The sequence below is a fragment of the Brachypodium distachyon genome, chromosome 5, assembly GCF_000005505.3.
Source record: "Brachypodium distachyon strain Bd21 chromosome 5, Brachypodium_distachyon_v3.0, whole genome shotgun sequence".
In the NCBI taxonomy this organism is placed as follows: domain Eukaryota; kingdom Viridiplantae; phylum Streptophyta; class Magnoliopsida; order Poales; family Poaceae; genus Brachypodium; species Brachypodium distachyon.
Genome location: NC_016135.3, coordinates 25,380,724 through 25,399,499, shown reverse-complemented (window position 1 = coordinate 25,399,499; position 18,776 = coordinate 25,380,724). Strand labels below are relative to the sequence as shown.

Sequence of the window (18,776 nt, the reverse complement as noted above, 5' to 3'; positions counted from 1 at the left end):
ACTCCCTCCGTTCCTAAATATTCCTAAATATTTGTCGCTGTTTTAGTGCAAAGTTCCTAATAATAAAAACAGGAAGGTTTCCTTCGTCGTCCGCCGTGCATCAATTTCCATGCATGTTCTGATTTTTCGTGTCTCCTTACACTCCATCGAACCTTTTTTTTCCACAGCGCTGCCTTCCCGGGCCATCGCCGACGACTCAACTGCCCGCGCAGCACCTCCTTGCGATGACCGCTCTCAATACGCGTCGGCGCCGGATTAGATTATCTTGCAAGAGACGAGCAAAGAGGTCCAGGGCTAATCGACGGTATCCACCGTTCCTCGTGCATTGCACCACCGCGTGCTCTGACGCCAGCCACGGCCGACGGACGGTGTGGACTGGGTGCCATGTCCGTGGCCGCGGCTGCTAGCATCAGCCTCGAGATCATTTTGATGAATGTCCAATTATATTGTTATGTTTTGTATAAACATGAATTTTCGTGTGCACATGTTTAAGAGGCCGTGGCAACGCACGGGCACCGTACTAGTTGTACTAAAACAGCGACAAGTATTTACGAACGGAAGGAGTACTCCAGAACATAAAAACATTGTTTTATGTGCTCGAATATTCACATAATTTTCGCCAAATCTCACGGGATCGCCTGTTCTCATTGTCACTGGACTGGACCAATCTCGTGCTAACTCGCTTTGGCCCATGGGCCTATCTCAGCCCTTTATTCTAGGGTTAGGTCAAATGTCTCTATTCCTCTCGCCAGACCTCTATTAATACGCGCCGCCGCCGGATGCATCACAATCACCGCATCTCGCCGGAGAAGAGACTATACCCCCTTACCTTAGAAAGGGTAGAGGAGAGCAGCGGCGGCCGGCGAAGATGGTGTGCATCCGGCAGGCAACGATCGACGACCTGCTGGCGATGCAGGCGTGCAACCTGATGTGCCTGCCGGAGAACTACCAGATGAAGTACTACTTCTACCACATGCTCTCCTGGCCGCAGCTGCTGTTCGTGGCGGAGGACTACGGTGGCCGTATCGTCGGCTACGTGCTGGCCAAGATGGAGGAGGACCCCTCGGAGCCCTGCCACGGCCACATCACCTCCCTCGCCGTGCTCCGGTCCCACCGCAAGCTCGGCCTCGCCACCAAGCTCATGTCCGCCGCGCAGGCCGCCATGGACCAGGTCTTCGGCGCCGAGTACGTCTCCCTCCACGTGCGCCGCTCCAACCGCGCCGCCTTCAACCTCTACACCTCCACCCTCGGCTACCAGATCCACGACATCGAGGCCAAGTACTACGCCGACGGGGAGGATGCTTACGATATGCGCAAGATGCTGCGGCAGCCTCAGCCCAAGAAGCACCACCACCACCATCACGGCGGTGGCTGCTGCTCCCATGACGCCCCTCCTGCGGCGGCTGGTTCTTCCCCGACTTCCACTTCGCCGGAGAAGAAGGCCGACACTTGAAAGGGTAAGTCAATGCTTGCTTTCGATTATGTTGTCTATGTATAGTAAGCTCTAGTATCAAATTGAACACTGCTGTGCCATTAACATTAAAACCAAGTATTGCTGTTGGATTTTGTTTGTAAGCGTGCCTCTCTCACCTTTGGCTTCTTGAGACTTTTCTTTCTCAAAGTTGCCCAGTCATGGTGGCACATAGTGATCGCTGGCGAGTTTAACGTGGGTGCTGACAGTTAATTGTTATGCTTCCAAAATCTCTCGTCACATCTGTTACAACGAAACTTGTGATGTACTTAGTTTCAGTGTCCAACATTCATGCATTGTAAGGTGCTCGTTCCGAGCTTCTCTTGACAGCTATATTGCAATATTCTGGTCGTGCCTCTCTCACCTTTGGCTTCTTGAGATTGTTCTTTCTCAAAGTTGCCCAGTCATGGTGGCACAGAGTGATCCTGGTGAGTTTAACGTGGCAGCTAACTCTTTCTGGTTATGCTTCCAAAATCTCTCTCCACATCTGTTGACTGTGTCAGTTTAATCCTAATTTTGTGCATCTACTAAGCTTGTCCTGTGCTCATGCCCGTCTGAATTGCATTGGGATGACCATTGGCTAGACTGTTGGTTATTCTAAATTTAGGTGTATATTTGAAAATATGCAGTTATATATTTGTTGCATTTGAAGAATTAAGATAGTTGCCAATGATGATTTTGTCTGCAAAATGTATGCTCTGTGGACTCAAGCCCCTGTTTCAGGGAGAACCTCTTGAGGAAGCAGATATAATATGCCATCAACCGACAAATCTGAGGCATTATACAAAGTTTCATTTATCTAATTAACGAAAAATATGATGCGTCATGGTATCAATTAATCTTATCTTTGGTACTTAGTTGCCTGTGATGCTTCTGTCTGCAAAATGGATGTGCTGTGGACTCAAGCCCCTGTTTCAGGGAGAACCTCTTGAGGAAGCAGATGCAATATGACATCAATCGACAAATCTGAGGCACCTTTGAAAAATTCATCTTTCTATGTACCAAAATATGATGCATAGCAGTAGCATATAATTTACTTTAGATAGTCGCCTGTGATGCTTCTGTCTGCAAAATGGATGTTCTGTGGACTCAAGCCCCTGTTTCAGGGAGAACCTCTTGAAGAAGCAGTTATAATATGACATCAATCGACAAATCTGAGGCACTGTAGAAATTTCACTTCTGTAAGTAAAAAGATCTGATGCATCATAGTAATAGATATATTTATATTCAGTACTAAAATAAATGTCTGATGCTTCTCTCTGCAATATGGATGTTATATGGACTCTTGCTGATGATGATCCTGTCTGCAAAATGGATGTTCCATGGAGTCAAGCCCCTGTTTCAGGGAGAACCTCTTGACAAAATGGATACAATTTGACATCAATCGACAAATCTGAGGCATTGTAGACAATTTGACATCAATGCTTGTACATGTGTCTCATCTCCCTTTTTCTCCAAATATTTTCGATTTTGGCTTCCTTGATACTTTGTTTAAATACATGATGTACTGGGATGCTTGATGATTTTTGTGTGGCTTCTCTGTGTTAGCCCTATGCACTTAGTTTAGTGTCCATCCACTGTTTCGTGTAATAGGTTTAGGGAGACATCAACTGGTCAATTTGATGTCTGATTTTGATCCATATGTGCAATTTTCTTCCCAATTACTTTGTCAGATTTGTTTTCTAAGTATGGTTTTCACTCATTGCAGGAGCCATTGGATGCAAATGAACCAACCGGGCTTGTGTAAATTGTGCTCTCCTTTTTGGAGAAACGATTGTAGCAGGGCCTTAGAGATCTTTAATGTGATTATATGCCAATGTAGGCTTTCTTGTTGGTCGATGATAACCAACAACCTTGGCCTGATACCCTGTAATTCTTGCCTGGGAATGACATGCACATATTTTTATTACTTCGAATTGTTGTTGTGCTTGTAATACATGGCCAGAGTCTTTAAAAGCTCTGTGAGCAGTATTTTGGCAAAATCCTTTCCTGGCCTGGTGAGGCAGTACGCAATAAAATCTGTTTGGATTGGATGTCCCATTTTGTATCAAGATTTAAGTTCATAGATTTATGGTTTGCATAGGCGTGTTTTCGCAGTAAAGAGAACAGCAGGATGTGCGGTAACAGTATTAAATCCATCGTGTGCGTAAGTTCCAAAACTTCGTTAATATTGGTAAGATTACCATGGTCCATGTAATTGAGCTGCAAAACTCTTCATTGTATGATCCAAAGCAACTGATCAAGCAGCACAGTTGCGGTGATAATTTAGTGTTTGGTTCGAGCATGAGACAAATTGAGACCGAATGACTTAGTTATAGTACAATGGTGGAATCATATTCACATCCTCGTGCCATCAACCAAACACTACATGTCACATATTTTGACGCTACAATGTCGATCTGATGGTCTGCCCAAAACGATCAGCAGACCAAATTTCCCGCGGGTGGGTACGCCACTGATTAGGCCATCTTAGCAATTCTTTGTCCAGCCTATCGTTTCTTTGAAGAGAATGCAGTCGATCACATAGGTATTTCTCAGTAGTCTGGGAGATTCATGTACCCCAAGTAATTTTAGCCCTTTAGCCCTTCCACAAAAAATACAACGATGCAAACATAGCATTAATTGTTTGAAACTGGCTGCTTTAAGCTTCTTGGCTCCTGAAAATTGCCAGAATAATTCTTGGCTCCTGAACATTGCAACAAAATTCCCGCAGGAGAGCAGGCTCTTCAGATTCAAAACATTGTCCAGAATGCGATGCAACAGTTCAGTGTAGCTTATGCCATGCCTTCTCAGTTTTGATAAATCTTTAGCAGCTCTGCGTGTCTTCTCTCTCACCTTTTTGAAATCGTCAACTTATACAAACAGGGTCTGAAATTTCACTCTTCTTTTGATACTGCCAGATCTTACATATCCAATGCCTATCTTACTGTGCACCAGTTTGACAGCTAGATCAGTGTTCCCTGCTTTCCTGAGTGCAGTGATCATCATCGTTCGAACCCTTCCAGGTATCTCACGGCCCTTCTGTACAATGCCATCTGCCAATTTGCATGCCTGCTTGAATCTGCCAGCCTTGCACAGAACATTGATCATATCCTCATGTGCCGTCTCAGGGATCACCCCCATCGGAGCCAATTCATCCAATATTCTGCATGCCCTGCTGAATTTGCCAGAAAGACAGAGGCCATTGGCAAAGGTCCTGAAAGCTGCAGCTGTGGGAGTGATCCCCTTATCGATCATTGTGTTCCAGAACTTGATTGCCTCCTCATTCTTATGTTTCTTGAACAAACCATCAATGATTATGGTATATGTGTAGACAGTCTGGTCACAGCCATCATCTTCCATTCTCTTGTACAAGGCACACGCATCATCCAACCTTCCTGCTTTAGCTAATCCATCGATCAGCACATTGTAGCAATATGAGTCGGGCACAAAACCTTTAACTTTCATCTCCTCAAAGAGCTCCTGTGCTTGGTCGACCATTCCAGCTTTCCCAAAGCCATCAATCAGACTTGTATAAAAGATAGCATTCACCGCAATACCCTTCTCTACACAATTCCTGAAACATAAAATGGCCTCGTCCAGCTTCCCAAACCGGCACAAGCAGTTCACGATGACTCCGTATGTGATTGCATCGAGCTCAAGACCGCTTGCCTTCATCCTCTCAAAGAGTAGCATTGCCTCATTCTCCCTACCAAATTTACCCATTGTGTCAATGAGCGCGGTATACATGGCTGCTTTGGCCGGGTAACCACTCTTCAGCATTCTCTCGAACACAGCCAGTCCCTCAAATGGCTTCCCTTCCTTGCAAAGAGCACCAATCACCAGCACATAAGCATGTTGCGGAATGTCCTTCCCCATTCCCATCTCTTCCATTTCTTGGAACAATCTTATGCACTGAGAAAAGGTGCCTTCGCTGTAATGCAACTGCATTAGTGTAAGGTATGTCACCTTATCCGGCGAGAGCTCGGCCTGTTCCCGCATGTGAGCGAGCCGTGCCATAGCATCCTGCGCCCTCCCTGCGCGGCAGTACCCCTTGATGAGAATGTTGTAGGAGACCACGTCGGGACGAACTCGATCCTCTGTGGACATTGCGTCGAACACGTTGATGGCAGTGTCAAGGAGGCCTGCGTTAGCAAGGCCATCGAGAAGGCAGTTGTAGGTCACCCTGGAGGGTTCGACGCCAGCGAGCCGCATGGCGCTCCACGCCCACAGAAGCTCGTCGGCGAGGCCGAGAGCCGCGAGGCTGCGGATCAGCGACGCGGACGACGGCGGCGTGAGGTGCATCAACACGGCGTCCCCGCGGGCGCGCAACTCGGCGACGAGCTGCCGCGCGTGGTCGGCGGCGTCGGGGGTAGCCTCTCTGGAGTGCGCGAAGGAGTGCAGGAGGGAGACGTAGCAGTTGAGGAGGTCCTGCGGGTGGGCGGCGAGATCGGCGCCGTTGGGGAGGGAGCGGAAGAAGTGGAGCGACGGGAGCGGGTGCGTGAGCAGCTGCGGGGAGCGGAGCGCGGCGGCGACGAAGGCCGGGGAGAGGCGGAGGAGGAAGGTCTTGCAGAAGGCCCGGAGGTCGGCAGCGAGCGTGGCCGGAGGCGCGCGGAGGACGAGGGAGACGACCCGCGGGAGCCATGGCGATGGGGTAGGCGGCGCGGCCGAGGCGGAGGTGTACGGGCTCGGGTCCGCCAGGTCCGTGTACGGCTCGATCCACTCCGGCGGCGGGAGAGGCTGGTGGCCGTAGGGGCTCGCGGCCGGCGCCGCTCGCCTGCCGCGCGGGATGCTGCAGAATCGCCGCATTGGAACCGTGGCAAGGAGGAGCACACACGCGCGCGCACCAGTTGCTCGACGAAATGAGCGTTTGTTCGGCCTGTACTAATTTATCAGTTGAGTGGACTTTTTTTTCCTTCTAAATCCCCAGTCACAATTTTAAGCTTTTGGACCAACCGACCAACATTTGGACCATCTCCATCTCCACCTCACTCCGTACTATGAATTTTCAAGAACTTTTTCGCGATACTTGCAAAACAGAAAACTGGATAAAAATGGTAGTACTTCGCCTACAGAAACGTTGCAGCTAAATCAAAGTTGTAATACGTTTATTTCTCTTCATGGAATTGAAATGGAACATTAGACATGCATTGATCCTTGAGCAATGCTGAAAAACTCTGCAAGCTAACCGTGTTTACATGATCTTCATGCATCGATCCTCCCATATGCTATTTATCTCATCTCAACCGAATGAATTATCAAAGCCTTTAACCAAGACGGCGAAGCTAGATGGCAGGTTCATCCCACTGCAGGACAGCGGAGTCGAGGTTCTGCTCCTTCTTGAGCTTATCCTTCAAGAACCAGTCGCACACACGCCCGGCGTTGAGCTCCTCTATCGCCACGCCTTCCTGCTCCGATATCACTCTCAACAAGTTCAACGACGATATCTGAAGAACACAAACCATCAACCATCGACTACTAATTTATGTAATATAAACATGTTGGGTTTCAGGGGTAATTTTACGGTTAGGCGGCAGAGGAAGCGCTCGTGGGTGCTGAGGCCGGACATCTCCACCAGCCCGGCCTCCTCCAGGCTGAGGAAGGTCCTCTTCTCCTGCTGCTGCTTCTGTTTGCCGCCGCCATTGCCGCTCTGCTCTTCTTTTTCTTGGCACCTCCTCCTGACCACCAGCCGCGATGCTGCCCCCGTCTTCTTGCTATACAAGCCTGGAGTGCAGGGGAAAGCTCGTCGGATCGACGGCCATGGCAGCAGGAGCGCCCCCGGCTGCTGAGCGTAGTAGGGCTTCCACGCCGTGATCTTTTGCTGCATCATAGCTCGGGAAACTTGAGGGGAACCAGAGGGAAGCTGGACTTGAGAGATGTGGGCGTGTGTCGTGGGAGCAGATAACGTTCCATTCGTGTAGAGTTCCTGCCTCCTGCGTACCTTTCTTCCACGTTTTCGTGGGCTAACGAGCCGATAGATCATGGCACACACACAACAGGACGGGCCCAAGAATTGAGGCCCATGTTAAGGTGGCCCGTCATTGCAGGCTGCTATGTTGCGTGGCATCTGCATCCGGTCTTTCCCTCAGAAAAAAAGAAATCTGCATCCGGTCTGCATTGGCACGTCAGGTTATCTCCTACTCCTCCATCTTTGTCTCTGCCCACATGGGCTAGTTGCAACTTGCAACAGACAAATCGCGTGTCGAGAGTAAACAAGACGAGTCGAGCCGGGACGAAAGCGATGCACACGCGGCGTACACAAGCAAAGCCGGAGAGCAGAGAGCACCCGGTATCCTGGAAAACCAGCACCCACAGCCACCTGTTTCGCCCCGTTCCTCCCAGTATATAACCAAGTCCTACTTCCCTTCCAACCAACACAAACACAAGCATCAATTAATCAGCTCTGTCAGTTCTTCCGATACAGATCAGTGTCCCCGAACCCAAGGAGCCAACGCATCTTGAGGAGAATCTATGGCTGGTGCAGCGAAGGCGTCGTGGATGGTGGCGATGAGCGTGGGGGCCGTGGAGGCGCTCAAGGACCAGGCCGGGCTCTGCCGCTGGAACTACGCTCTGAGGTCCATCCACCGGGCAGCCAAGGCAAACGTGCAGTCAAGGGGCGGACTCTCGCAGGGCCAGAAGCTGTCTCCTGCCGCGGCGATGGCGGAGAAGACAGAGGAGGGGCTGAGGACCGTCATGTACCTCAGCTGCTGGGGTCCCAACTAGTAGCAATTCTAGTTAGCTAGTGGTGTTCTTAGCTAGCAGCAGCCGTGCATGGCTTGGCGCTGCTGGGTTGCCACCGGAGTCCGGTCTGTAAATATGGAGTACAACGGTACAATATGTACTTGGATGATGATGAAAACTTCTGCCGCGTTGAGTTCAGAATTTCAGATGGCTATTTGCCTCCAAGCTGCTTCTTTTTTTTGCGAGAAGGAGGATTCATGGATCATTTGCTTTGAGTTGGTTACAAATTAGTTCTTCCTTGTTGCTTGTCCTGCTACGTGGCAATTCGATGTGTAGAAAAAGATGGCGGCAGCCTGAGCTGATTATGTGCATGTTCTACCATGAATGATCGATGACGCACAAATATGGTATCCTCGGATCCATATTAGTATTACTGAAGGAATCGCATGTTCAGTCATGTACGATGTTTGTGTTCTCCTGGACTCCTGGCTTCTTCTTCTTTTTTTATCGAAGTGGCAGAATTGAGCCATAGTACCAAGCGATGGTCAGAACGGTTAAGACGAGTGTGGATCTGTGGACCGTGGTAGGCAAAGAGAAAAAAGACGGAGGTTGAGCGGTACGTATTTAAACTTTTAAACATAAGTATGTGCGAGTTATTTTGTTAATAATCAAGGATCATAATTTGAATTTAATGGACATATACAAATAATAAGATTGTACGATTCGTGCAGTCGCCCAGGTATCTTTCTTGTTGTGTGTTCGTCTTGCAGATGTGCATGTCTCACCAACCCGTATTCCTGCGCTCTCGCTGCACGAGGTGTGCAGGCCGTTAGGCAGCTGAGCTTTTGGATCCACCCGGGGTGCAGAGGAAAGATCGTCGGAGCGACGGACCGGTGCAGCACGCAGCTTTTTTCTTTTTTAGCAAAGTACCCCACTTTATTAATTCAAAGCAAAGGTTGGGATACAAGAGATTCAAGGGGTATCAAGAAGCCACAAACGGCGACCCGCAGAGAGAGTTGCTGCTGCTTTAGAAAGATTGTGAGCATCTGTATTAGCTCCTCTCTTCTCATGGCCAAGGAGGACCATCTACAGCCAGGAATTAACCAACAACACAACCATTTGATCAGTTCTTCCACTAGCAGCTAATCGATCTACAGCCAGGAATTAACCACAGTTCACAGACCAGTGCGTCGATCTTCACCAACGCAGCAGCAAGGAAGAAGATGGCTGGTGCAGCGAAGGCAACGTCATGGATGGTGGCGATGAGCGTGGGAGCCGTGGAGGCGCTCAAGGACCAGGCCGGGCTCTGCCGCTGGAACTACGCGCTCAGGTCCATCCACCGGGCGGCCAAGGCCAACGTGCAGGCAAGGGGCGGCCTCTCGCAGGGCAAGAAGCTGTCTCCTGCCTCTGCCGCGGCAGAGAAGCGGCGAGCGGAGAAGGCAGAGGAGGGGCTGAGGACCGTCATGTACCTCAGCTGCTGGGGTCCCAACTAGTAATTCTAGTTAGCTAGCTAGCTAAGCGTACGTGTTCGTTGGCAACCATGGCTTGCCACTGCATGCCAGACTTGGCTGGTTGACCCATGATTGTAAATATGGTTCATGATGATGATGATGAAAACTTCTGTCAATTTCGACTTTACTATCGCCCTTGCTTCAAAGAGATAGAGAAAAAAGTTTACCATTCCCTCTGTTTGCTTTCAATGTTACTTTGAAGAAGCATTTGCTTTCAGTTGGTTGCATACTGACATGGCCTCTTGGCCAGCCTGTTGCTCGCGACAAGAACGTGGCCAGACTGAGCCGATTATATGCATGCTGCAAAAGGAACGACAGCACAAATAGTAGTATTATCGGATCCGTAGTACTACTCCTACTGATGACCGGAGAAATTAATGATAGGTTTCAGACATGTATGTGGAACCCGTGTACAGTCTTGTCCAAGTTTTGTGATCCAACGCGAATTGAGCCGTACAAACCAGAGTTCCATTTCCAGTTTCTACTTGATGATAATCAGAAATGCAACATGCATAGGTGGACCATGGAAGGTAAATTAACACCCCTAAAAGAACAGTATTTAAACATACAGAGAGCATACATGTATAGCTAGTATCACCGTCAACACGAGAGCATTGGTAAAACTCTCCAAAGCACATCTCGCAAATTGTTTGATAAACGGAGCATTGTATTGATCTCAAAGTTAATCAGAATGATACAAACAAAAGAGTTTAGTGACTCGGCCTGTGCATAACAAGATTTACACAACCAGAAAAAACGCAACAACAAGATAAATCTTAATAAAAGAACACACATAGGTGAGCCACCGGAGGATCGGTGGGAGGACGGACTAGACTGTGTCATGTGCCTGCCGCCACCAACTCCGTGTGAAAGAATAAAGCGTGTGCTTAACGGTTTTGTTATATCTAAGTTGGCTGATTTTTAGTTAGAGATAAGTTGATTCATCTGCCGTTGGCTATAATTTGCGCTTTAAGACTCAAAATGGGTGATGAAAAAAGAAGGATAAAATGAAATCTACATGCTAATCAAATGATTATGATTCGTCAATTTAAATTTAAACATTTTACATAAAAATCCGGCAATTTAGATATAACCACACCCAAAACTAAATCAGTCATGTGTAGCGAGATTGCCCAATAAAATCCATCAATACGTGCTCTGATTTTTTTTATATCAGTACCTCGTTGCCGGTTCCGAAATATATCAGAACACAAACCCTATCATCCGAAGAGTTTGAAGAAGGAACGGCCATCTCATGTTATCATAAGTTTTGTTCAAAATCATTTTCTGATTCTATGTGTTGTACTTGATTTTTATAAACGATTATTAGGAAGATAACAAAAATTAGACGATGGTTATGTTTTTTCAAAAAAAAAGGTGTTATGTTTTTGCAAGAAAGTAATTTAGTTTTATCCACTGAATCTCGATACGCGTCTCTCCCTCCAATCTTATCTGCCGGCTTGGACCAGTCGCAACGGACAAAAGAGCCTATCGCGCCACGAGTAAACAAGATGAGAAGGATGATGTGGGCAGATCACCCGGCAGTGGCACGGGCACCTGCACCGGGACAGACAGCGAGAGATGCGGCGGAAACAAGCAAAATGGAATCAAAAGCACCCGGTATCCTGGAAAACCAGCACCCACGGCCACCGGTTTCGGCCCGCCCCTCCAGGGCCTCCTTCCTGTATATAACCGCGTCCCACTTCCACTCTCTTCTCACCAAACACAAGCATCACTTAAGCAGCTCCATCAGTTCTGAGTTCTCTAGCTACTACACTTGCTAAACTACAGCGATCACAGTTCACAGATCAGTCTCCACAAACGCAGCAGCAGCAAGAAGATTAGAAGAAGATGGCTGGTGTGGCTAAGGCGTCGTGGATGGTGGCGATGAGCGTGGGGGCCGTGGAGGCGCTCAAGGATCAGGCCGGGCTCTGCCGCTGGAACTACGCTCTCAGGTCCATCCACCGCGCCGCCAAGGCCAACGTCCAGGCAAGGGGCGGCCTCTCGCAGGGCAAGAAGCTGTCCCCTGCCGCGGCGATGGCAGAGAGGGGGAGAGCTGAGAAGGCAGAGGAGGGGTTGAGGACGGTCATGTACCTCAGCTGCTGGGGTCCCAACTAAGCTAGTAGTGTTATTAGCAGCAAAATTAGCCATGGCCTGCTATGCTACTTGGCTGGTTAATTGCCTCCTGATTGTAAATATGGACCACGATGATGATGATGAAAATTTCTGCCCACTTGAGTTTACATTGTTTGCCCCCTTGCTTTAGAACAAGTTTGCATTACCGTCTATTTGCTTTGATTTATTTTTTCCAGATGATCATCAGCTTTGAGTTGGTTACAAGTTCCTGCCTGTGGTTGCTATCTCTGCTCCTTCGACGGGCAGAACAAAATGGTGGCCAATCTGAGTTGATTCTCCACATGCTCCACTATGAATGATGACACAGATAGTATTCTCTGATCCATAGTAGCGAAGCAAATCATACGAGAGTTCAGTCTCATGAGCTGTTCTCCAAGTTTTCAGATCTATCTAAGCGACAGAATCGAGCAATACCTGGTTCCCTTCCCAGTTCTACTAGACGATAATCAAAACTTTAACATGACTAAATGAGAGGATCATGTAGGCAATAAAAGACACAGTGGAAGAGGCAGTATTTAAACATACATACGTATACACAAATTTTTAATAACCAATCGTATGTTGAATTTTATAAGCATACGAAAGTACTCAATTTTGTATGTGTCCACGATTCGTGCAGCAGCACATGTGTACTCTTTTGTTTGGTGTTCTGCCACATGCGTGCCTGTAGCGTCGGCAAACACTGAAATGAGTGCTGAATCATATGGCACCTGTATGTATAATTGGAAACCATGTCCTCCTGCAGGCTCTTCTGTTCTTCCGTACCTTTGGTCTCACCGTCAACCCAAGAGTGCGTGGTTAAAAACTCTCGAAATCACTGTTGCAAATTGTTGCCTTGTTGGCCTGAAGTGGACTGATAGCAGCTGCCGAATTCTAGTTGAGGAGTAATAATATATCCTAATTTAAAAAATCCAACTTTCTTTTTTTCTGGCGACGAAAAATATATCCTAATTTCGTTTTCACAATGGAATTAAAAAATAAATAATGATTGCGAATTTGCAATCCGTTGCAAGAAAATAATTTCGTTTTGCTCATTGAATCTTGATGCACGTTCTGAAATCTCAACCAGTTATTCCCATCATATCTCAACCGGCCTGGGCCAGTCGAAATGGACAAAACCGCCTCCGGCGCCGCGAATAAACAAAGTCGATACGACGTGTGCACGCAGTGGCATTGCACCGGGGCGACAGCGAGAGGTGCGGCGTAAACAAGCAAAGGCGGAACCTGAATCTGAAAGCACCCGGTATCCTGGAAAACCAGCGCCTGCAGCTGCCTGTTTTGCTCCCGCCCTGCCGCAGCCCCGCTTCCGTATATAACCTGGCCAAAGCTCCCCTCTCTCTTCCCATCAACACAAGCATCAGCTTCCAGCTCAATTCCTTCGTATAAACTCCCACACTTCACTAGCTCATCTAGACTGCTACGGTCATCGATCACAGAGTTCACACAGATCAGTTTCCGGTTTCCAGCTTCATTGATTCACGCAGCTTGAGGAGAACCGAATTAATGGCGGGTGCGGCGAAGAAGGCGTCGTGGACGGCGGCGATGAGCGTGGGCGCGGTGGAGGCGCTCAAGGACCAGGCGGGGCTCTGCCGCTGGAACTACGCGCTCAGATCCGTCCACCGGGCAGCCACCAAGGCTGACGTCCGGGCAAGAGGCGAGCTCCCGCAGGGCAAGAAGCTGCGCCCTGCCTCTGCCGCGGCGCCGGCGGCGGAGAGACGGCGCGCTGAGAAGGCAGAGGAAGGGTTGAGGACGGTCATGTACCTCAGCTGCTGGGGTCCCAACTAGGACTAGTTTTTCATTGGCTACAGGGTGTTCCTACGCTCATAGCAACAGCCATGGCAATTGGCAAGCGACTTGGCTGGTTCTTGCCCCCTGATGTACATATGTATCATGATGATGATGGTGAAAACTTGTGCAATTTTGGGTTGATTGATGGTTCTGCCTGTTGCTCGCTCTGCTACCTGCTCCCGTGTCAACCATGGCCAATCTGAGCTTGATTATCTGCACGCGCGTTCCCCTAAAAATGATGATCACGAATAGTATTTTTTTTTTCTTGAGAAAACACTGTAGACGCAAGTCACAAACAGTATTCTTGGACCATAGTACTCGAGGAATCATATGCAATCCACTTATTCATGTGTATGTAGATTGTGGAACATGTGCCCATCGGCTCGCTGTCAAGTGTCCACCCAAGAGATTTCAATCTTGCATAAAGTGTCAACCCATATTTAGCAATTTAGGTAGATATAACAAGGGCGCACAGTGTGCTGGCTTGATAAATTCGCTGTTGAGATCGCCGACGCGGTTAAAATGATTGACAAACAAAACTTTATTCTATAAAAAAATTTAGATGGAAAAAACTAGAACTCCCAATGGTAGATTTGGCGAAGGAAAAAAAAAGACATTTACCGGCTAAGAAGAGGTGACGGCGAAAATGAAACCCAATATGGATTTTCAAGAGAAGATATGACTTTCTGTTGTTAAACTGTTCTCTTCTTGTCCCGCGAAGAGGTTCATTGTTTCAAAAGAAAAGACAAAAAAACTTTATCAAAGCTGAAATTTATCGAAAAAAAAAGGTTTTGCTATTGAGAAACTTTATGATTTTTAGTTATAGATCAGTTGACGGCTTTTGGATCTTGATCCAACGGTTGTACTTGGAAGAGTAAAGAGCAGGAGTGACACCTAGATCATAATCTAACGGCTACGATTTGTTTACTGACTTTTGCTTAAAAATCAGAGCATGAGAAATAACCACGCCCAACAAAAAAAACTTTTTTCAAGAAAAAGATAAAAAAAATCTGCGGTTTCTGATTTAAAAACATTTATAAAAAATCATATGAATTAAAATTTTAATGTTTTCCTAATTTAATTTTCACGCAGAGATATGATAGGCAATGCTTGTTCTCGCCGGTTCTTGATAGTTGATATCTTATCTCTGCCAGCGCGGGCCAGTCGCAATATCGGACAAAACCGCCTCTCTTCCGCGAATAAACAAGACGAGATTGATGAGGTTGGCAGAGCGGCCACATCACCGGGACGAAAGCGAGATGTGCGGCGGAAGCAAACAAACTGAATCTGAAAGCTTCCGAGAGCACCCGGTTTCCTGGAAAACCAACACCCGCAGCCACCGGTTTTGCTTCCGGCCCTCCCATATATAACCCCGTCCACCGCTCACCCTCCTCTCACCAACAACACAACACCACGATCAGATCAATTCAGCTCAGTTTCTTCCTAGCCGATTAATCAATCTACAGAGATCACAGTTCAAGGATCAGCGTCTCCTCTTCACCAAGGCAGCAAGGAGAAAGAAGAAAGGAGAAAACTAGAAGAGAGAAATGGCTGGTGCAGCGAAGGCGTCGTGGATGGTGGCCATGAGCGTGGGGGCCGTGGAGGCGCTCAAGGACCAGGCGGGCCTCTGCCGCTGGAACTACGCTCTGAGGTCCATCCACCGGGCAGCCAAGGCCAACGTGCAGTCAAGGGGCGGCGGCCTCTCGCAGGGCAAGAAGCTGTCTCCTGCCGCTGCCGCGGCAGCGGTGGCAGAGAAGAGGCGAGCGGAGAAGGCAGAGGAGGGGCTGAGGACGGTCATGTATCTCAGCTGCTGGGGACCCAATTAGTTAGGGACTACGTATGAGATAGTTTGCCTTGTAGTGTTCTCCTACGAGGTGTGGCTGTGGCATGAGAACAACCATGGGCCTGAGACTTGGCTGGTTGTTGATTGCCCCCGGCTTTGTAATATAGTGTAATCAGTGATGAACTGATGAAGATGATGATGAAAAGTTCTGCCAGCTTTGATTAGCACTGTTCTCCTTGTCCATTTCTTCGATCTCTTCCGTGTTCATAACTTGTTCGTGTGGCTCTCTATTGATCCGCTGCACTACGAGATCGTGGCAAATATGTTACTGATTTCTCTGCACTTCTGCTCTCTGCGCCTTGTTGAACTGAAGGTGTAAATTCCGTACCTCTGCAGTGAAGCCTGGACGAGGCATTGGTCGATTGAGATTCAGTAATTGTTCGTGGATCAGGCCTTCAGTATTTTGGTTACAGTTAGACCACATCGATCCATCAATCTTATGGTCCATCTCCAGGTTTTCTGATCGGAGTGATAAAACGAGCCATATCACCGTCCCCTTTTCCAGTTTCTACGTGGTGGAGTACTAGACTAAACTACCAGCAGAACTGCTCAAATGCAGTCTGGAAACATTTTTTTCCTTCCACGAACTGAAAAGCAGATAGGAGGAACTTGGCCTAGCAGGTTTCATGGGATATATTTTTTAAGAGAAGAGCAATCTCAAGCAGATTAACAGTCCTTTTGTTTTACGGGGGCAGACCGATCGGTAATTTTGTATGCACGACTCCTACAGCTTGTACTGCTGTGGAGATCAGGCTCCACCGCTCCATGCATTCAGCGAGTCACGTGCCGCGTACGCACATCACGCCCTGCACATCAGCGAACGCTGACACGAAATGAAGCACACAGCTCCTGGTGGACGGCCCCTGGTATCATGGAAAACCATGTTCTTCAGCCTCTGGTTTTCCCTGCCCGTAGTACGTGTGGTCGTACTAGTTTAACCAACGAGTACGTGTGAGCAACCTCGTTTAAAATGTACCGAGCTTTGAGTTGGGCGAATCTCCATGACTCCTTTCATTAGAAAAAGGAGGTTTACCGTTTACTCCTCGTCGACCAAAATACACGGTTGCACACTGTCTGCCAACGCAGATCTCCATGGTATCTGTAAGCTCCATCTTCCTGTGTGTGTGTGTGCGCGCGCGCTGCACTGCTGGTCAACGTACGTACGTACACTGACGGTGCACGCATGGGCCGGCCGCCCACCACGAAGCCTGATCCGGTGTACCGCCGAACCATCATCAGCTCCACGATTCAATGGCACGGCCCGGTTCAACGAGGCCCAAGATAATCAAAGCGATCCGCACCGTGCGTACGAAAAAGAAAACAAGTAGTGTACGTGTACGAGCACGACAGGACGTACAGGTGCTAGGTGCTGCCTGTACGAGTACGAGACTGACGGCACACAACCAAGCCAAGCGGCACGCCGCATTTGTGTGCCAAACCTCGTTCTCCTGAAGTGACGTACGTGCGCCAACAGCGTGAGCCGCAACCTGCACCTGGTTTCCGCGGGCGTACGTCCACTGATTCCCCACACCACGCCCACGAGTCCAGACTCCAAAAACCCAAAACCGGCAGCCGGACGGCACACTCCCTGGCTACACCTACACGTACAGTTACAGTCTTTTACAGAGCAGCAGTACAGACCATCTATCTCCCGATCTCCGGCCGGCTTCTCCTTCCTACTATAAAATCACCAGTTCACCACGACGTCTTGCAAGCTCAAACGACACACAGAATCGACCGAACATATATACTCACTACATGGCGAGCGGCAGCGGGAAGGCGAAGGCGTCGGCGACGTGGGCGGCGGCGATGAGCGCGGGCGCGGGCGCGGCGGAGGCGCTCTGCAAGGACCGGCCGCACGCCGGGCCGGCGGGCCGGTGGAACTACCATCAGCGCGCCCAGCAGAGCGGCAAGGCCATGGCCATGGCAGTGCCGGCTGCTGCCTGTGGTGGGGCTGGAGCGGCCGCGAGGAGGAAGACGAAGCAAGCGCAGGAGCAGGAGGAGGAGGAGCTCCGGACAGTCATGTACCTCAGCAACTGGGGGCCCAACAACTAGCTCAGTTTGGCTTAGGTTTGCTACGTACTACACCGGTTTGTATGGCCGGATCGATCGGATGAGCTGAGCTCGAGATACATCGTTCGTCATTCTTTCAGTTTAGAGCTTGTGCGAGATGGGGGATTCCTTCCTGGATGAGCAGAAGAGCTCTGTTTCTCACACGGTTCTGTCCTCCTTGACTCTCCTGGGTTTGAACATTCGGTTGAGAAAACGTCAGTACACTGCACCTGTAAATAATTCAGGAACAGAAATCGACACGCTTCCAGCCTCCTCCTGGCGTCCAACTAGAGATTGATCAAGCCACTTTGCTGCATCGACCGTAAAGCCTAAAATTAATGGTGGATAGCCAATGTGGCAATGTGGTGAAGGAAAAACCTCATTCTCCTGCAAATCGGCTTCTCCCAATGCACCGTACTCCACTTTTTTTTTTGTCTCCTTGTTTATACTTGTAACTTTTGAGCTGGTTAACACGAAATGGTCATCCTGGCAATCCGCATATACGCATGATACATCGCACCTCAGTACTACATCACCCCATTTCGTCCATCATCAAATACTACTGGGGACTGCCCCGCCGTGCACTTTGATTTTTGTCGAAACCAACAACAATTGCCATGTTTACGTACTACGGCATCAAAGTCAAAAGTAAGATTATTTTTCAAAGTAAGTTTATTCATACACAGATTAGATATTGTCAAAACCAACAATTACTTTGTCCATAGGGTCCTTTTTTAACTCTCTGCCATTCAAAACGGTACATCGTCCATGTATCCATATTTCATTGCCGAAATATTACATGTGTATCTAGACGTTTTTTACACATAGATACATCCGTATTTGGACAAATTTGAGACGAGTAATAGAGATCGGATGGAGTACAATTTTTTCCCCTTCTTATCTGGTCACCACATACACAAATTTGCACAGAACTGAACCACGAACACATATAGAAAGAGACACACACGCTGGTGGTAATCTAATCTAATCTAGGTGTTGGGCCCCCAGAAGGAGAGGAACATGACGGTGCGGAGCGACTCCTCCGCCGCCGCCTTCCTCATCTTCTCCAACTCCTCCTCGGCCGTCTTCCTCGCCAACGCCGCGGGCCTCGCCGTCCCCTTGCTCGTCCTCGCCATCGACGACGAGCTCGAGCTGGCTGACTGCTGCGCCCTGTCCTTCACGTGGCGCCCGGCCTGCGCCGCCGCCCGCGCGCCCACACGGCCCAGCTGGCTCATCGATATATCGCTCGTTCGCTTGCTACTATCTCCGCACACGACGCTCTGGTTTTGCTTTGGTTGTTCGACGTGGAGATGGG

General features: G+C 48.8%; 7 protein-coding genes and 4 non-coding genes across 11 annotated transcripts; 10 read left to right on the top strand and 1 right to left on the bottom strand.

Annotated features, from left to right (window-relative positions):
- Positions 1 to 760: 760 nt before the first annotated feature.
- LOC100841191 (N-terminal acetyltransferase A complex catalytic subunit NAA10) lies at positions 761 to 3,511 on the top strand. Its single transcript, XM_003580585.4, has 2 exons — positions 761 to 1,457; positions 3,180 to 3,511. The coding sequence occupies exon 1, from the start codon at positions 869 to 871 to the stop codon at positions 1,451 to 1,453; it is 585 nt and encodes a 194-aa protein (XP_003580633.1). The 5' UTR covers positions 761 to 868; the 3' UTR covers positions 1,454 to 1,457; positions 3,180 to 3,511.
- LOC112269634 lies at positions 2,137 to 2,249 on the top strand. Its single transcript, XR_002961525.1, has one exon. It is a non-coding gene; the product is annotated as a small nucleolar RNA Z278 (small nucleolar RNA).
- LOC112269635 lies at positions 2,332 to 2,444 on the top strand. Its single transcript, XR_002961526.1, has one exon. It is a non-coding gene; the product is annotated as a small nucleolar RNA Z278 (small nucleolar RNA).
- LOC112269633 lies at positions 2,520 to 2,632 on the top strand. The gene has a single exon (XR_002961524.1). It is a non-coding gene; the product is annotated as a small nucleolar RNA Z278 (small nucleolar RNA).
- A 182-nt stretch (positions 3,512 to 3,693) lies between the features above and the next one.
- LOC100842097 (pentatricopeptide repeat-containing protein At1g03560, mitochondrial) lies at positions 3,694 to 7,401 on the bottom strand. The gene is made up of 2 exons (XM_003580588.4): positions 6,975 to 7,401; positions 3,694 to 6,897 (listed from the first exon to the last, which is right to left on the bottom strand). Exon 2 carries the CDS (start codon positions 6,257 to 6,259, stop codon positions 4,325 to 4,327), a length of 1,935 nt encoding a protein of 644 aa, XP_003580636.2. The 5' UTR covers positions 6,260 to 6,897; positions 6,975 to 7,401; the 3' UTR covers positions 3,694 to 4,324.
- A 391-nt stretch (positions 7,402 to 7,792) lies between these two features.
- LOC100843930 lies at positions 7,793 to 8,332 on the top strand. The gene has a single exon (XM_003580594.4). The coding sequence runs from the start codon at positions 7,922 to 7,924 to the stop codon at positions 8,171 to 8,173; it is 252 nt and encodes an 83-aa protein (XP_003580642.1). The 5' UTR covers positions 7,793 to 7,921; the 3' UTR covers positions 8,174 to 8,332.
- Positions 8,333 to 8,529: 197 nt separating this feature from the next.
- LOC100842711 lies at positions 8,530 to 9,774 on the top strand. Its single transcript, XM_010242184.3, has 2 exons — positions 8,530 to 8,747; positions 8,863 to 9,774. Exon 2 carries the CDS (start codon positions 9,355 to 9,357, stop codon positions 9,622 to 9,624), a length of 270 nt encoding a protein of 89 aa, XP_010240486.1. The 5' UTR covers positions 8,530 to 8,747; positions 8,863 to 9,354; the 3' UTR covers positions 9,625 to 9,774.
- Positions 9,775 to 11,310: 1,536 nt separating this feature from the next.
- LOC100842405 lies at positions 11,311 to 11,885 on the top strand. The gene has a single exon (XM_003580589.4). It carries the CDS (start codon positions 11,494 to 11,496, stop codon positions 11,758 to 11,760), a length of 267 nt encoding a protein of 88 aa, XP_003580637.1. The 5' UTR covers positions 11,311 to 11,493; the 3' UTR covers positions 11,761 to 11,885.
- A 1,197-nt stretch (positions 11,886 to 13,082) lies between these two features.
- Positions 13,083 to 13,711, top strand: LOC100843622. Its single transcript, XM_003580593.4, has one exon. The coding sequence runs from the start codon at positions 13,282 to 13,284 to the stop codon at positions 13,561 to 13,563; it is 282 nt and encodes a 93-aa protein (XP_003580641.1). The 5' UTR covers positions 13,083 to 13,281; the 3' UTR covers positions 13,564 to 13,711.
- Positions 13,712 to 14,952: 1,241 nt separating this feature from the next.
- On the top strand, positions 14,953 to 15,577 carry LOC100843320. Its single transcript, XM_003580592.4, has one exon. The coding sequence runs from the start codon at positions 15,114 to 15,116 to the stop codon at positions 15,390 to 15,392; it is 279 nt and encodes a 92-aa protein (XP_003580640.1). The 5' UTR covers positions 14,953 to 15,113; the 3' UTR covers positions 15,393 to 15,577.
- Positions 15,578 to 18,223: 2,646 nt separating this feature from the next.
- On the top strand, positions 18,224 to 18,403 carry MIR1122 (microRNA MIR1122). The gene has a single exon (NR_126829.1). It is a non-coding gene; the product is annotated as a microRNA MIR1122 (primary transcript).
- Positions 18,404 to 18,776: the final 373 nt, after the last annotated feature.

Excerpts from the sequence above, each read along its gene's own strand:
- LOC100843320 (XM_003580592.4), top strand. The coding sequence starts at position 15,114 with ATGGCTGGTGCAGCGAAGGCGTCGTGGATGGTGGCCATGAGCGTGGGG.
- LOC100843622 (XM_003580593.4), top strand. The coding sequence starts at position 13,282 with ATGGCGGGTGCGGCGAAGAAGGCGTCGTGGACGGCGGCGATGAGCGTG.
- LOC100842711 (XM_010242184.3), top strand. The coding sequence starts at position 9,355 with ATGGCTGGTGCAGCGAAGGCAACGTCATGGATGGTGGCGATGAGCGTG.
- LOC100842097 (XM_003580588.4), bottom strand. The coding sequence starts at position 6,259 with ATGCGGCGATTCTGCAGCATCCCGCGCGGCAGGCGAGCGGCGCCGGCC.
- LOC100841191 (XM_003580585.4), top strand. The coding sequence starts at position 869 with ATGGTGTGCATCCGGCAGGCAACGATCGACGACCTGCTGGCGATGCAG.
- LOC100842405 (XM_003580589.4), top strand. The coding sequence starts at position 11,494 with ATGGCTGGTGTGGCTAAGGCGTCGTGGATGGTGGCGATGAGCGTGGGG.
- LOC100843930 (XM_003580594.4), top strand. The coding sequence starts at position 7,922 with ATGGCTGGTGCAGCGAAGGCGTCGTGGATGGTGGCGATGAGCGTGGGG.